General features: G+C 51.5%; 1 protein-coding gene across 1 annotated transcript in view; it reads right to left on the bottom strand.

Annotated features, from left to right (window-relative positions):
- IFT43 (intraflagellar transport 43) overlaps positions 1-15,135 on the bottom strand; it is a 120,288-nt gene that overhangs the window by 37,665 nt on the left and 67,488 nt on the right. Inside the window, exons 6-12 of the mRNA XM_045072055.1 lie at positions 3,934-4,006; positions 3,605-3,680; positions 3,087-3,149; positions 2,231-2,899; positions 1,399-1,525; positions 822-1,017; positions 500-690 (exon numbers count right to left, since the gene is read on the bottom strand). Of these exons, the coding sequence (XP_044927990.1) occupies positions 2,780-2,899; positions 3,087-3,149; positions 3,605-3,680; positions 3,934-4,006 (332 nt within the window). The 3' untranslated portion in view covers positions 500-690; positions 822-1,017; positions 1,399-1,525; positions 2,231-2,779. The remainder of the gene's footprint in view (positions 1-499; positions 691-821; positions 1,018-1,398; positions 1,526-2,230; positions 2,900-3,086; positions 3,150-3,604; positions 3,681-3,933; positions 4,007-15,135) is intronic.

Here is a 15,135-nt window from a genome sequence, read left to right on the forward strand (position 1 = left end):
TCTGTGACCCCACTTAAAAATCGCAACCCCTGACCTAGCATGTCCCTCCCTTGCTCCAGCTTTGTTTTTCTCCAGGGCACCCTTACCACCTAACTCGCTGTGTGTTTGACCCATTTGTCCGTCCCTCCCCCACCCGCACCCTGCCCGATGTGAGTGCTACGAGGGAAGGGCGTTCAGCTTGTCTAGTGTTCTCTCCGCCATGCCTAGAACAGAGCCGGGCACGTACAGAGCAGCAATCCATATCTCACGAGGGAGCAAACTTCCCCACCACCGCCCGGCCTATGAACGGCATCTCTGCAACTAATGCCCAAAGCCAAGGTCACCACGGGAGACTTTGTCAGAGACCAGCTGGGGGGTCTCGAGCCCACTCAGAGGTGCATGAGCCGACCTAGGAGAAGTGGCTGAGGGGCCAGTCAACGTGCCACACGAAGGAGGTGGCCACACTGATACCCATCCCGTGCCTCCCTGACACACCTGCGGAAAACCACAGTGTGGGTACCTGTAGCCGTAGGTCCTTTTGGTCATACCTCCTAAGCCCTCTTCCAGGGAGGCCCTCTGAAGTCTGGGCTGGGCAGCACCGCTGGATGAAACATAAGGAAGGTAGCTCAGGGGTCGGGTAAGAACCAGGTGGTCATATGTTCTGAGACACTTTGTCCATGCCCAGGAGCTCTCGAGGTGCGGCACTCAAGGCTGTGGAAAAGATGAAGCCCAGACAAGTGAGAGGACACTTGGCCATCCCCGGCCTGAACCTGACTCTTGGCCAGGCTTAACTTATATGACTTCGAGCTGCTCATCACCTGGTCTGCGGGCTTCATCCTTACCTCCCTGGGGCCAGGACTCTGGAGCCCAGCCATGCTGGGAGGCTTTGTACGCTCTACTCTGTGGTCACTCCATGCAAAGGAGGGATGCGTGGTCTGGGAGGTGGAGGGCGGTGGCAGGCAGCTTCTCCCAGTACACTGCTAATTGCGCCTGCTATACGCTAGGTTACTTCCCCCAGCTGAAGGCAGCAGAAGGTTCCTTTTAACACAAATGTTAAAAAGCACAGTGGCGTCAGATACCTTGGTCTTGAGTCCCAGCTCTACCACTAAATAGCTGGATTATCTTGGGCAATCTCTATACCTGAGCCTCAGTTTCCTTGTCTGTAAAATGGGGTAAAAGCAACTGTGTTTCACTGGGTGGTTGTGAGGAGTTAGTGGGATCACGCATACATGCTGAGCCCAGTGCCTGGCCTGTGGTGAGGGTTCAGTCCACAGGAGACTTTGTTGCTGTCGCTCTCATAAAATAAAGGGAGGAGGGAAGTCAACCCCTAGCTACCTGCTCAGGCTAGCTGCAGCCCTCCCAAGTTTATCAGCGTCCCAAAGCAGCTGAACTGGCCAGTAGTTAAGGTACTAGAAATACCTTTCTCCTTCGGATTTCTCCTTCGGATTTCAGGATGGTGCTCAAGAAAAACCAGAATGGGCGGACACTTCTCAGTGACCATGGGAATTACTTCAAAGTGGGGGCCATCAGAGCTAAGAGTGTGACTCTAGAAAAGAAGGAAAAGGGGGCCCAGAGCCACTAAATCCCTTAGTTTATAATTAACAGCCACGCAGTCTCTTTGGTGCTTCTGGAGGCCTCCTGGCTCACTGGGGAAGGGCGAGAGTAGTCATACAAAAATAACCCCCCAGTGGGTTTTTGAAGTGTTGAGTCTCTTTGTTTTACTGAATTTTAATGAAGGGCTTTCCAGGCAGGATAAGAGCAGCTCTCAGCTCTCCCCAGGACTGCCCCATGGCCCTGGAGTGGAGCTAGGTCCACAGCTGCCAGCCTGGGTGGGCCGGACCCAAAATGGCATCTAGGAGAGGTGGGCAGGGAGAGTCCCTGTCCTCAGATGACAGGTCTTGGGGGAGAAAGCGAGAAAAACAAAAACAAAAGATGTCTCTGTTTCGAAAGAAGGTTGGGCTCTGCTCCAGATACTGGCACAGTTTGGAAACAGCGATGCTGCTTGGAGGGGCAACGGAGACAGGCAGCTACGTCTCCGAAAGGTCAGAGGGAGTCCCAGGCTCCCCGGGAGAGAGCTTCTGTGGAACGCTCGGGGCTGCCAAACTGGGCCCTGCTGACCAGAACCAGCAGCGAACTGGGGCGGAAGGGAAGGGCACGCCTTGGGAGCCCCAGGCCTGGGCTGTGAGAAGAAAGGAGAAAGGGGGGTGTTGTCAGAAAAGCCCCCCAGACCCCATCGTGAGGAACAAGTCACCTTATCACACCCACTCCTTGCTGTCTCCTCAGCGAAGCCGCCTGCCAGCGTGAAGATGGTGCAGCTTCGCCGACGTAAGCGACACCCCGCCAGGCCCTCCCTGGACCCTGGCAGCTGGCAACCTCCGGGACCCCTGCGCCGAGGTGCTCACAAGGAGATGGATGCTCCGGGCAAATGCTGTGGCCCCTGTGGAGCGAATGGCGTCCAGGAGCAGCACCGTTCGTCTCCCCGAGCCCAGCTTTCCCTCACGCTCTTCAACGGCCGCTGGCGTACCTGTCAGACTCTTTAAAAGCCGCCCTCCTTCACTCTTGATGAATCTTTCCAAGAGGTGCTGGAAAGAAATGGAAGAGATGGCCACAGAATAAAGTAATTTATGACAACGGAATGATCCCATGTGGTCTACTGAAAATAAGTATTTTTATTACAAAATATTGCATAGAAAAATTCTAAGCTGCTTGCAAGCTTCTCTAGGTTTAGGCTTCTGGCCTTTTCTTTAAGTCCAAAGCAGAAATGACTCTGTGCGGGAAGAGCAGGCTGTGGACCCAGGGCTCAGGGACGCGCGGGCTGTCCCACGGGCTCGTCCTTCTCCGCCTGCAGCAGGTCCCACTCGGTGAGGAGCTCGGAGGATACCTCGGTGTACAGACGGTCCCAGTCCCAGCTGACGTCATCCTGCCAGAAGAGGTATTGCTGGGTCACAGGAAGGAGACCTTTTCCCTCTGTCACAGCCGACCTCCCCTGCACCCCCCCATCTCACCCCCACCGCCCCGTGCGCCACAGGAAGGCCGCGCTCATGCTGGGGAGCCAGCTGGCCGCAGAAAGGACACAGCCCGGAGAAGGAGATCCTGTGGCTACTTACCTCTCGGACTTCATGCTCTGGTGCAAGGACTTTGGTGAGGAGCTTCAGGTCGATCTCTCCATCCTGTGAATGCAAACAAACAAACGTGTACACCAACTTGTGCACCCCAGGGGACCTCCGGACAACCATCTCTTGCTAAGTGGGTCAGGGTGTGCGTGGTGGGGCTTCCCAACCCAGACCTACAGAAATGCCTTAAAGAGTAAACATGTGAGGGGACCGCACAGCCACCGAGGGAGGCGGGACCACCATAACCTCCTGCAGGCTGGGCATTCTTTGCAGGAAGGTCAACACCAAGAGGGCAGGGCATTACAGCGGCAGATCTATTGGGCCTCAGTGTCTACCAATGCCAGTGGGCAGCCGTGGAGGAGGGTGGGAGCCTGGCCCTGAGAGACACTGGGGTAGGCTGGGTCTAGGGACCCCAGATACCCAAGGACGATGGCCCCACCAGGTGGCCTCAGAGCTCTGTGGAGGAGATGCTGCCTGGAGCCTGCCCTCTGACTGAAAACAGTTCCACTCACCAAGGTCTGGAAGGCTGAGTACTTCATGAGGTCATTGTCAAGGTCACGGTAGGTCATCACCCGGTTTACCTGGACGCTGTATGAAAGAGAGAAGAAGGTGAGGTGGAACCCCAGGCGGGACCAGATTCAGGAGAGCCGTGGGGCCACCATCCCCAGAGCCTCCTAGGTAGCTGGGAGGGACCAAAGTAGAAGGACTATGCCTAGCAAAACGGGAGCCCATCACCAGAAATTCCCCATCTCCACTCAGGGAGCAGCACCACTGTACATGGGATTTGGAATGTATGAATTCACATGTTCTCTGCCTCCCACTAACTTCATGCTCAGTGTACCTGGGAGGGGCGGCCACCTGCAAAGCAAAATCTTCTTCCTGTACTTCTTCCAGATCTGGAATAACAGGGATGTCTGCAAAGAGAAGAGAAGCAAGAGGTCAGCAGGACAGACAGTGAGGGCCCTGGCCTGGCCCACTTCTCGGTGTATAATTTATCGCCTTCAAAGAGCCAGGTGTGGGGCTGTGGGCTGGGAGTAGAATGGGCACTTGGACACAGTCTCTGGCCTCCAGGGGTTCCCAGGCTTGGGCTGTGTGGTCCTGAAGCACAAAGTCAAAGACAGACTTCAGAATCCCAGGCCCTACCCCAGCGCCTGCTGGAGGAGAATCTCCTGGGCGGGGCTCAGGATTTTGTATTTTTTCCCAAGATGTCTTTGGGGATCCTGATGTATTCTCCAGGTCTGGAGCTCTTGGAATGGCTCTCCCAAGGGGAGATGCAAAGAAAGGAGAAGAGAGTCCCAGACTGTGCTCAGGGAAGTCTGTGTTGCAGGAGCCGGTGAATGAGCCCGCCCTGGCCAGAGACAGAGGAACGTGCTGTGACATGACGTGGACGTCAGTATGAGTGACTGCCTCATGACCAAGGTCCACACGTGCATTAGCTCATCAGAATTTTTGCCATCATCATAGCTGTCAGGGCCCTGAGCCTGACTCTGAAGGACACTTTACACCTAAGGATATGACCGGCTCCCCAGCGGTGTCCCCGGGAGTCTCCACTTGCCAGATCTGGTAGAATCAACAATGCTGATTCTAAAGATGACACTTCTCTTGTGGTGTCACAGAGATCTCTCCCTTCTTCAAACCCTCTATATGAGGCAGACATGCAGACACAGGAGGACACAGGAGGACACACAAGGCCACTTCTCTTATCAGACGAACAAAGTCATGTGAACGGAGAAGCCAAGAGATAGCAATGTAATGGTGAAGACTTGCTGGAAATGGCCTGTCTTGTCATGGGGACCATCTAACCCCCTAAAGTAGCACTTCCTTTTCCAAATGAGCATCACTGGCTAGAGGCGGGGTTTTGTTTGCTTTAACCAGTTGCGAGTTAAAAAAGAAAAGGGGCGGGGTGGGGGGGGGGAAAGGCCACGTGGAGAGAGAGAATCCTAGAATTCCCAATCCAGCTGCAAACAATAAAGGGGGGAACGCCCCAGAGAGGACAGAATAGTGAAGAAACCGTTCATTTTTGCTTCCATGGATTGAATTCAATTTTATTTTTAAATACGCAGCATCGTTCCAAGAACATCTGGGAAGACCTCTGCCACTTTCGGGCTATTTGTTCTTTAGGCTTTGCCATGGGTCTAGGCCAGCTAAGGCCGAGTATAGAAATGTCAAGGTCGTTTGGTCGTTGCTTCTGACTAGGGAGTTACAGATACTGAACCTGGAGAGAGAGGAAGGAAGTGCACGGGGGAGAGACAGAGACACAGAAAACAAGACCAAGAGAGAAAGAGAGTGGTTAATAAATAATAAAAATAAATAAAAATGAATGAATAAAAATTAATAAAAAGAGGCTTAGAAAAGAAACGGCTGATAGGGGAAATAGAGAACACACGCACGCCACCCCCAAAATAATGAACCACGTTCAGCCAGTCCTCTGTCCAGAGAGCAGCTGTGCAGAACTCAGAGTCTCTGTCTCCGTCCTGCTGGGGAATTAGAGGAGTTCTCCAAGATTCTATCTCTTATGCTAATCGGAATTTAGCTTTCTCATTCACTCTGGCTCTGCGTGATTAATACCGTCCATGGTGAGAGCTGCTGACAGGACCGTCCCTGAGCCCGGGCCGAGGGGGGCTCCCAGGCTGCAGAGACAGCGCAGAGCCTACGGCCGGGCAGGGAGGAAGCCGGCTGTGCCACACGCCATCAGCAAGGTGACAGTTTTGGAAGGAGCCAGTTAGCGGCTCCTGTCGCTCCTCCTCGGGTGTGGAGTCCAGCCTGAGATGAATATTCAGAAGGTGGTAAGAGGAGGCCCCACGCTGGGTTTAGAGCTCAGGACGGGGTCTTCTCCAAGTCCCCTTTCCCTCCACAGCACTAGCATTTGGGTCCTGTCAACTCTGCCCAGCGTCTCCCAGCTCTGAGGAACTGCACTTCTGCCCAATGTCCACTCGGACTCCCTGTGGGCTTCCCTCTTCAGCCCCACCCCCTCCTCCAAATGCGCACAAAGGAGTGTGGGACTGGCCCATCTGTGACAGATCAGAGGTCAGCCTGGGCCTTGGCAAAGGGGCCTCTCAGAGTGGCACTGGTGAGGCTGGCCACACAGTGGGATTTCTCTCTAATTGGAAGCCTGGTGCCCAACAGAACCCGGTGAACCGCCTGAGTGGGACAGAGCCAGCGATGACAGCCAGGCCGAGGCGAGCTGGAACATTCCGGTGCAGTGACAGCTTGAGCCATCGCAGCAGAGTGGGGCCGTCCAACTCCCGGCCCCCATGGAACAGGTGGCCAAGGAGCCGGTTTGGGGCAAACTTCAAAAAACTTCACAATTTCACAGTTCTGGTTTCCTACCACGGACAAGGGCTTACGTATATGTAATTTGTTCTTGGATATTTTCGTCTTGCCTCTCTCCCCTTCCCACCTTCCCCTCAACACACACACACACACACACACACACACACACATCCATGAACAAACCTAGGAAAAGAAAATGGACCTGAGAAATCTGCTTCACCAGACTATCCACGTGGACATTTCAGTTACCGCTGTTTGACCTACATGTCTGGACTGGGGACCCAGGCTGATTCACGATGTCAGACTGAAATCTCAGAATGTAACTAACACAACACTTCTTTGTCAACTGTGCTCAGATTAAAAAAAAATTTTAAATAAAATAAAATAGCATGTGATTTTAACAGCCAGGAAGAGGAACACGGGGGTCTGCTTTCGCTGAAAAGCTACCACTATTTAAAAAAAATTAGGGGCACCTGGGGGGCTCAGTGGGTTAAAGCCTCTGCCTTCGGCTCCGGTCATAATCCCAGGGTCCTAGGACCAAGCCCCGCATTGGACTCTCTACTCAGCGGGGAGCCTGCTTCCTCCTCTCTCTCTGCCTGCCTCTCTGCCTACTTGTGATCTCTGTCAAATAAATAAATAAAAATCTTTAAAAAAAATTAATAGTTCCAGGAACTTCATTCTCATTCTGTTCGTGCTACCAAGAGGAAGAACGGGAAGGGAAACAGTGAGTAGGTTAATTATACAGGCAGGACGCCCACGCCACGGTTAAGGGCACAGGCTCCGGAGACAGGGAGGCTGGCTTTCAATCCTGGCTTCCCCTTTACCAGCTGCGTGAATTTAGCCTCTCCGTGCCTCAGCTGCTTCATGTGTAAAACGGGGATCATAATTACACCCACCTCACATGGTCACCGTAAGTATGAAATGCAATCGTCTTTATAAAGTACCCATCACTGTGTTCAGTGCGTAATTAACAGATAAAGTGTTGAGCCTGGGAGAAACTATATGGCTCTACTTTCATCTTCTCCTTTAGTTTAGCCCAGTTTGCAGGCGAGAACAGTGAGGCTCAGCAGAGGAGGCAGCTTCATGACCTGAGATCATCGATAATGGACAGTGCTGGGCTTCCAGCTCTGTCCTGCTGTAACCCGTGAGCTCATCCTCTCCACCCACTGTGCTTTCTTCACAGAGGGATGAGCCTGGGCAGCTGTTACTCTGCCTGAGACTCATGGTCCCCAGTTCTGGGTACTTCTCTTGATTCCAATCAGCACAAACCACTGAAATACCCTCCCTCCCCCTATGCTCCTACTTGCTACTTCCCTCCAGCAAAGCCCCATGGAACAGAATGGAGAGAGCGCACTGATGCCAGAGCCCCGTTGCCCATGTCTTAACTCACTCAGCCTCCTGGAGGTGACGGAGTGCCTCAAACAGTCTGAGGAAAGGGGAGCAAGGCGGGAGGGCTAGGATGCCTCCAGGGCCACGGGAGTGGGTGCCCTCCTCCTCCATCTCAGCCCCGCAGACAGGCAGCGCCTCCTCACCCAGACCGCCCCCACCCCTCCCACGTGCCACCACGTGCTTCTATCCTTCCCAGCTCTGACCCCTTCAACGCCATGGGTTTTCTTTGCTCTCTGCACTTCTCCCTGCCTCTTCTGTTAGCCGTGTCTCCTGCTGGCTCAACCTGCCTTTCTGCCCTGTTTGTCAACCGGTTAGCCACACGGTGGGGAAACCGCATTTGCTTGCTTGTCTATTCATTCACTCAGTCCTTCCTTCAAGGAGCGCTGATGGAGTGTCGCTACTTGCAGGGGCGAAGCTCACGGGGCCAGTGACAACAGCAAAGGAAACACAGTCCCTGTCTTCACGGAGCACCGGAAAAAAACGGGGCTGAAACAACTAATTGTCTTATGTTCAAAAGGTAAAATATCATATGTGATAATAATTCAGATGCTACAGATAAGTTTAAAGTGAAAAATTTCGTCTTCTATGAGCCCAGTCTGTCTCCCTAGAGGTGCTATTAACAATTTCTCCTATATATTTACCGAAAAGAACGCATGCCTCCCGCAGCACGGATGTCCTTTAAAGAATGTCTGCAAAGGGGATCGCTTTACACATGTAATCTTCTGCAACTTGCTTTCTCTTTCCTCATCAGTACACTGATAGATGTCATTCTTTTCAATGACCACCTAGTATTCTGCTAACTGGTGCCTCCTAATGCATTTAATCCGGTTCAGAGAAGACCTCATTTAAGAACTTTGGAAGAGGGGCTGGGGAGTTGGGAAAGGTCTCTGAATTAGGGACGATATAGCTCAAAGCCAAAGGATAGACAGGATTACACCAGGCAGGGATGGCATTGGCAAAGGCACTATGAGGTAAGAAGTAACTTGCAACACTGCAGAAACTGGAGCAAGGCCAGTGGGGTCGGCACAGGGGCCCCAGGGAGAGCGGCATGGGGTGAGGCAGGAGAGAGCGCGCCTGATGCCAGGTGAGGAAGGCCCCGCACCAACCAGCCAGGAAACATGGACTGGGTGCTTGCTCTATGCAAGACCCCTTCTGGGGCGCTTCAGGGGAAACCAACATTGATGACACATGGCAACACTGCAAAAGGAAAACTACACATAAAGAAATAGTAATCATAAAAGCAGAATCAGGAAAATGTACATCCCTTCCTTTGTAGAATCACCTTGGAATCCAACAGGCAGAATTCAGAGCTTTCTACTTTGGCTTTCCATTATAGTTTATTTAGGGCCACGGGGTTAACCTCACCACCTTGTAACAGGTAGAGTAAGTGAAATTTGCCCTACATCTGTCCCCTATATGGTGAACTAGCTGAGGGCGAAAAGCACATCCCAGTCACTGTCTTCCCAAGGACCATCAAACCAAAGAAGAGCCAAAGAGAACTGAATAGACAGACGCCCCTCGAATCTGAAAGGCCCACGCAGGGAAGGGCCACGCCCATCTTCTCTGGATCGTTCCAATTATGGTGTAAGTGCTACCGAGCCTTAAAAGTTGCCTGAGTAGGATTCATTTAATACACAACCAAGCACAATCCTTGGATAATGCCTGGACTTGATAACATCACAGCAAAGGTTCTGCCTCCCTTGACAGCTGCAAGGCCTAGCTGGGAAGGGCCTGGGCACACGCAAGAAACAACGGATGAGCCAGCACAAAGTTACAGGGGAGGAGTCATTCAAATTCGGTCCATATGGACCACTGGGCTTCCATCCTGAGGCTGGGTCACACTGCTCTTTGCCAACTTCCCAATGTTTTCTTTCTTCTTGGGATTTCTGGAGTGCCCCCTCCTGTATCACTCCACTTTCTGGAAGCCCCCAGGAAAGGTTTATTAATATACAACAACAGTAAGAACTTACTTCCAAGAGAGAGACTGCCAAATGGGAAACTCATTATGATGCCAGAGTGCTAGTCTGCCAACAGATCTGCCCCAACAAACCGACTACCAGACGAAACCACAGAATGACGGGGTGCTGATATAAATAACAGAAGCACGTGGGAACACCTATAGATCGATTACAACTGGTTTCAAAGATGTGAGAAGCTGCCATTTGCCCTGAAATACATTTGTTATGGATAATATCATCATACACGCACACTAAAAAGCTAACTATCCAGTAAAGTCCCAGAGGGCTCCTTTTCAGCCCCTGTGGCCTGACAGTAAGAGGCCAGCCTGCCTCTTCCAATAAAGCGGGCTCCAGATCTCCGTGACAATTCGGAGATAGCCCGCATTCAAACCCACATGTTGTTGGCCTGTTTTGGTACAACCGGAAAGAGAAAGTGATTTTTGAAGACCGGACTCAGCATGCAGGGGTACCCTTGAGTACACCCTGAGTGTAACTCGGGCTCTTTACCTGGAGCATCACTCTGAATTCTGCAAGAAGGAGAGAACAAAGGAGGCCCCCTAATCTGGACCCTGGGTCCCCCAGGGAGCCTTACCTCTCTGTGTCCCTTGAGGGTCTACTATTTGCTGACTTTCTTGGTTGGGGATTTCTGAATGGGATTTCCTGGTTGTAACCACAAGGGTTTCTGGAGAGCTACAGAAAGTCTCTTCTTTTTTTTTTTTTTTTAAGATTTTATTTATTTATTTGACAGACAGAGATCACAAGTAGGCAGAGAGGCAGAGAGAGAGAGGAGGAAGCAGGCTCCCCGCTGAGCAGAGAGCCCGATGCGGGACTCGATCCCAGGACCCCGAGATCATGACCTGAGCCGAAGGCAGCGGCTTAACCCACTGAGCCACCCAGGCGCCCCCAGAAAGTCTCTTCTATACTCAAGCACTTTCTTGCCTTGACACCTTAGTAAAGGATCCAAGCGTTTGGCCTACCTGGCAAGTTCGTCCGTGTTCCTTCTGATGACCTCTCACTCTGTCCTCTAACTAAGCTCCCCAGGGCAAAGTCCCTGCTTGGCTACAGGCACTCTCTTCCCAGGGCTGCTTTCCCGCACAGTGACCTTTCCCACTTACAAAGCATCCACGGGCTCTTAACGGCCCACATCCACCGTCCATAGCCAAGTTCAATAACCAATCCACATGAAAGGAATCTAGACATACTGCTTAAGGACACCGCAGGAAGAGTGGTCCACACAACCCCTAATTCTGTGCCCAAAGTTAAAAGACCTCAGCAGAGCCCGAAAGCGAAACAATGTCCATGTTTTTGGGAGATGGCAACTTTAGACCAGAGATCATTATGATTTTTCTCTGCAGCTGCAAAACTTTGTTTTACTGAATGCTGTTACCTTCTGCATCACGTATGGGGAATTTTAAACAGGCAAATGGAAGAAGGTCTGATTGAAGATGAAGTTAAGTGAAAGAAATTGGTCTCATTTAGCACATGACAGGATTCATCTGTGTTCCCAAGTCCACTGAGGTGGCATCATGGGCATTCCATATTCATGAGCTGCTGCGACACTGTGTCCCCTCATTTACAAAGAGCCGTGTTCAGCAAATTCTGTCCCTGTGGACACACCGTGCATTTCATGGTCTTGTCAGAGAGACATCAAACGCTCCAGTAACCAAATACCAGAAAATGGCTTTAATTAGCGGATCTCAATCGTATAAATAATTTTTTTTCTAAGTGAAAAAATGGAGAATTTTTGAAAAGAGAGAAGAAAAGGGGAAAGCAGTAGGCAACAGGCTTCAAACACCCGAAGGAACAAGAGAAAGAGCCGGTCTCAGAGGAACTCCTGAGCGCGCCTGGGCCCTGTAACCATCCGTCCCTCGCACTCCCCAAGTCAGGGTTTGAGGGGCAAAAACACGGCTGCAGGTCCCTGGCAGGTCCGCTGTGTGAAGACTCTTCCCTGTGACCACCTGATCGAAACCAGGCCCCGCCCGGAATCGCTACTGGCAGGGGAGGAGAGAGGCAGCGGACACGGCAGGCCGGGGAAAGGGGTCTGGAAACTGGGATCCTGGCTAGAGACCCACACCACAAACGCTGAGGAACAGGCAAGGCGGAGCCGGTGTCTACTCTGGAGCAGTGCACGAGCAGGTCCCCGAGGAAGTGTGTGACAGACCGAAAGAAAAGGTGCCCCATCCTGGGGTGCCAGTTTGGGGGGGGGGGTGCTGGGGTAGAGGGATGTTCATTCGTGTCCCGCAGGTTGAAATGCCTCTGTGTTCCTGCCCAACTGCATCTCTCTAAATGTTGCCAGGGAAGGAGATCACAGACCTTAAGATCAGAATAGCTGATTGTTCCTCATGGCCCTCCAAGCTGTGGTGACTCTCATGGCTGACGATGGTTTGACGAGGAAGGTTTGGACTGACTTAGTTTCTGGGATCAGCTGGGCCTCCATATGCTGTGGTGCTGGCTGGACCACGGGCAGAGAAGGGGCTTTGCTAAGAGTGGCAATCCAGCACATGGTAGATTATGGTGTGTGACAGCCTGACCTCCTCATATGACCCACAGAGGGATTAGTTAGGATGTATCTGAAGGAGCCAGGAATGCAACACCCCAGAATGAGATTTTCCACATCTCCTCACCCAAGGGCACTGAGTGCTTGGAAGAATCATTATCAGCAACGCAAAAGGTCCTCAACCAGGACTGAGCCTTTGGAGCTATTCAAAGGTGGCGCTCGTGAGAGACCCAACAAGGCTCGCATGGCCCAACAAGGGTTCTCTATAGAGAAAGATCCCATTCAGCCCAGGAGCCCAACACTGGGAGGACTCCACTGCCACCTGTGAGGTGGCCTCTAGGGAACGTCACACCACGGGTCGCTGGCGGTTGAAGGAAATGAACAAGGAAGAGGAATGCTCTCTACCACTCAAACAGCTCTCAGAGCTTGCTGGCAGTTCCAGCTTTGATCTGCACAGATGTGTTAAGGACAAGGAGGGGTAAAGGACTTTGAAAGTGATGAGCAAAAAGTGGCTGAAAGGAATGGAGACTGAGGAACTTTCCACTCTTCAATAAGGCCCAAGATGAGCAAGACAGCATTAACGTGACACGGAGCGCCTTCTCCGAGCAGCCCGTGGAAGTGCGGATGTAAGAAACCAGGCATATCTGATTCTATTTCATCCTCTTCGTGTTACACTGAAAAAAACAAGACAAACTACACCGCTTTTATTCTAAATCCTTAGGTTTTGTATTTTTCCTTATATATATTTATTAAAAAAATGCTACTTTGATCGGTGCCACCCGTGACACTCCCACATACGGAACGCTTCTGAGCGGTTCCCTCCGCGCGAGGCCACTGCTGGTGACAGCCAGCTGGTTTTGATCACAGCCATTCCGAATCGGATTTTCATAAGATAGATGAGGAGTCTTAGTGCTGCTCTCGCTCTTATCAGATGAGAAACAGAGGGGGAGGGGGAGAACGGGTCCTGAGGGAACAGCGCAACAATCAAGGGCTGTGTGGTTCTTTCTCTGTCCCTCCACTGCTGCAATTTTCAAAGGCGTTTGCCTCGGGCACTTTTAAATGATGGTGTCTCAATTCTGTAATCATCTTTCAAGAGCTTTCTCTTAAAGGGTCTTTTAGGTAAACCTAGTCCGTCAACCACACTTATGGACTCAGGAATCACATTCCCAGTCTGTGTCCTCCTGTGTGTATATATAGACGAGAACACACGCACATACACACTCATGCACACACGGACTCCACATCTGTGAACTTTTGGAAAACTGGGAGACCCTAACGCTGAAGAGGAAGATCTACCATGTGGCCACATCAAGTTCTTCTCTTGCTAGGGTAAGACAGTCCCCGTTACCTCGCCCCTCGACTTCCACTAGACCTAACCCTTCTTTAGAAACGAATTTCCCTGTGTGATGTGTCAGAAGGAAAAGACTTCTCCAAGTGATGGCTAAGAGGGGCACCGAGTCCAACCTCCAAGCACAGGCTGTCCCTTCCTATTTCACCTCAGTGACACACCTGGCTGTCAGACTTCAAACCTGGGCCACCCACTTGGGAGAAGAGTCTCCCGCTATCCCAGGGCACAACGGGCTGGGTGTTTGCTTATAGACACTATTTGGAACAACTCCACGACACTGACTTCTTACACGCAGAGAAGAGAGTGCCGATGTGTAGTCTCCCTCTTTTCAAAGAGGCATCCTAGAAAACGGAGCCCCTATTTCTTTCTAGGCAGATAAAACCCCAAGTCATCTACCAGCTCCCTGGGGGAAGTGGTTCTCACCAAAGCGGGCCTGTCTGCTGCGTGCAGGGCCCCCGATTCCTCACTCGCCCACTCCCTTCGCACCTGTGGGATGTACCCGGGCCTCTCCCCGAACGCTGGAACACTCCTCCACTGGTCTTGTGAAACTAAATGGGATTAGCTCTGCCCTATCATGAGCCTGTCTTCTGGATTCATCCAGGATGGAACCCAGGGAGTTACAGAATAAATACCCTGATCTCTAGAATGATTTCAGGGAGATTTAGGTCTCTTTTACTTTGGTCAGTGCTTAATGTTGGATGATTTATTGTTAATCACATCCCTCCAAGCTGACGATAGCATGACAGAATGCTGACGGAGCAGTCTGTGTGTGTGTGTGCGTGTGTCTGTGTCTGTGTGTCTGTGTGTTCCTGAAGGGGTGGGACTACAACCTGCCTCATTTAAAACAGGTGTGCACCCACGGCACCTGGCTTTCGTTTGCATTCCCCATTCTGCCTCTTCAGATGGGGACACACAAGTAAGCTGTGCACATGAACAAAGCAAATGGAACCCAGAAAGGTTCGTGATGATACGTTTGGCAAGTCTGGCATGACCAGAGATTTCAAGGCACCACTAGTAGGGTAAAGCACTGAGTCCCGGCTCTGCCAAGAGAGCAACAGATCTGGTCAAGATGTTGTCAAGATGTTGGGCCATGCCATGCAGCTGGACTGGGGCAGGGCAGGGGAGTAAAGTAGAACAGGACTGAGCTGACAAAGCAGAACTAAAATCTGCTCAAAGCCCAACTCAGCTCTCAAAAGCCCTCCTGACATTCTGCCTTTTGGGAAGGCCAGAAGAATGCAGCCAAGCCAGTCTCTCCCATATTTGGTGAGTTAAATAATTCTAAGTATCTCTCCTTCCTATCGACTCTTACATATCTATTCTTTCATGGCATATACTTTGCCTACAGTAGGATCATGGGACCTTGAATCACCTCCTGCAAAAAACTAAGTAAATAACAGCTGTGGCTGCATTAAAGAAACTTCTGGCAAGTCCTTCCTTGGTGTCTCCCTAACTCTGGGGACCAGCACTGGCCACATCCATACTGGAGAATAGAGAAGTCAGCCCTGTGACCTTGAGAGTCTATATCTATTAATGCTCCTTTTTCTCTTATGCCCATTAGAATATATCTCATGATGTATT

Source organism: Mustela putorius, unplaced genomic scaffold (genome assembly GCF_011764305.1).
Source record: "Mustela putorius furo isolate JIRA1106 unplaced genomic scaffold, ASM1176430v1.1 tig00000129_pilon_pilon_pilon, whole genome shotgun sequence".
In the NCBI taxonomy this organism is placed as follows: Eukaryota; Metazoa; Chordata; class Mammalia; order Carnivora; family Mustelidae; genus Mustela; species Mustela putorius.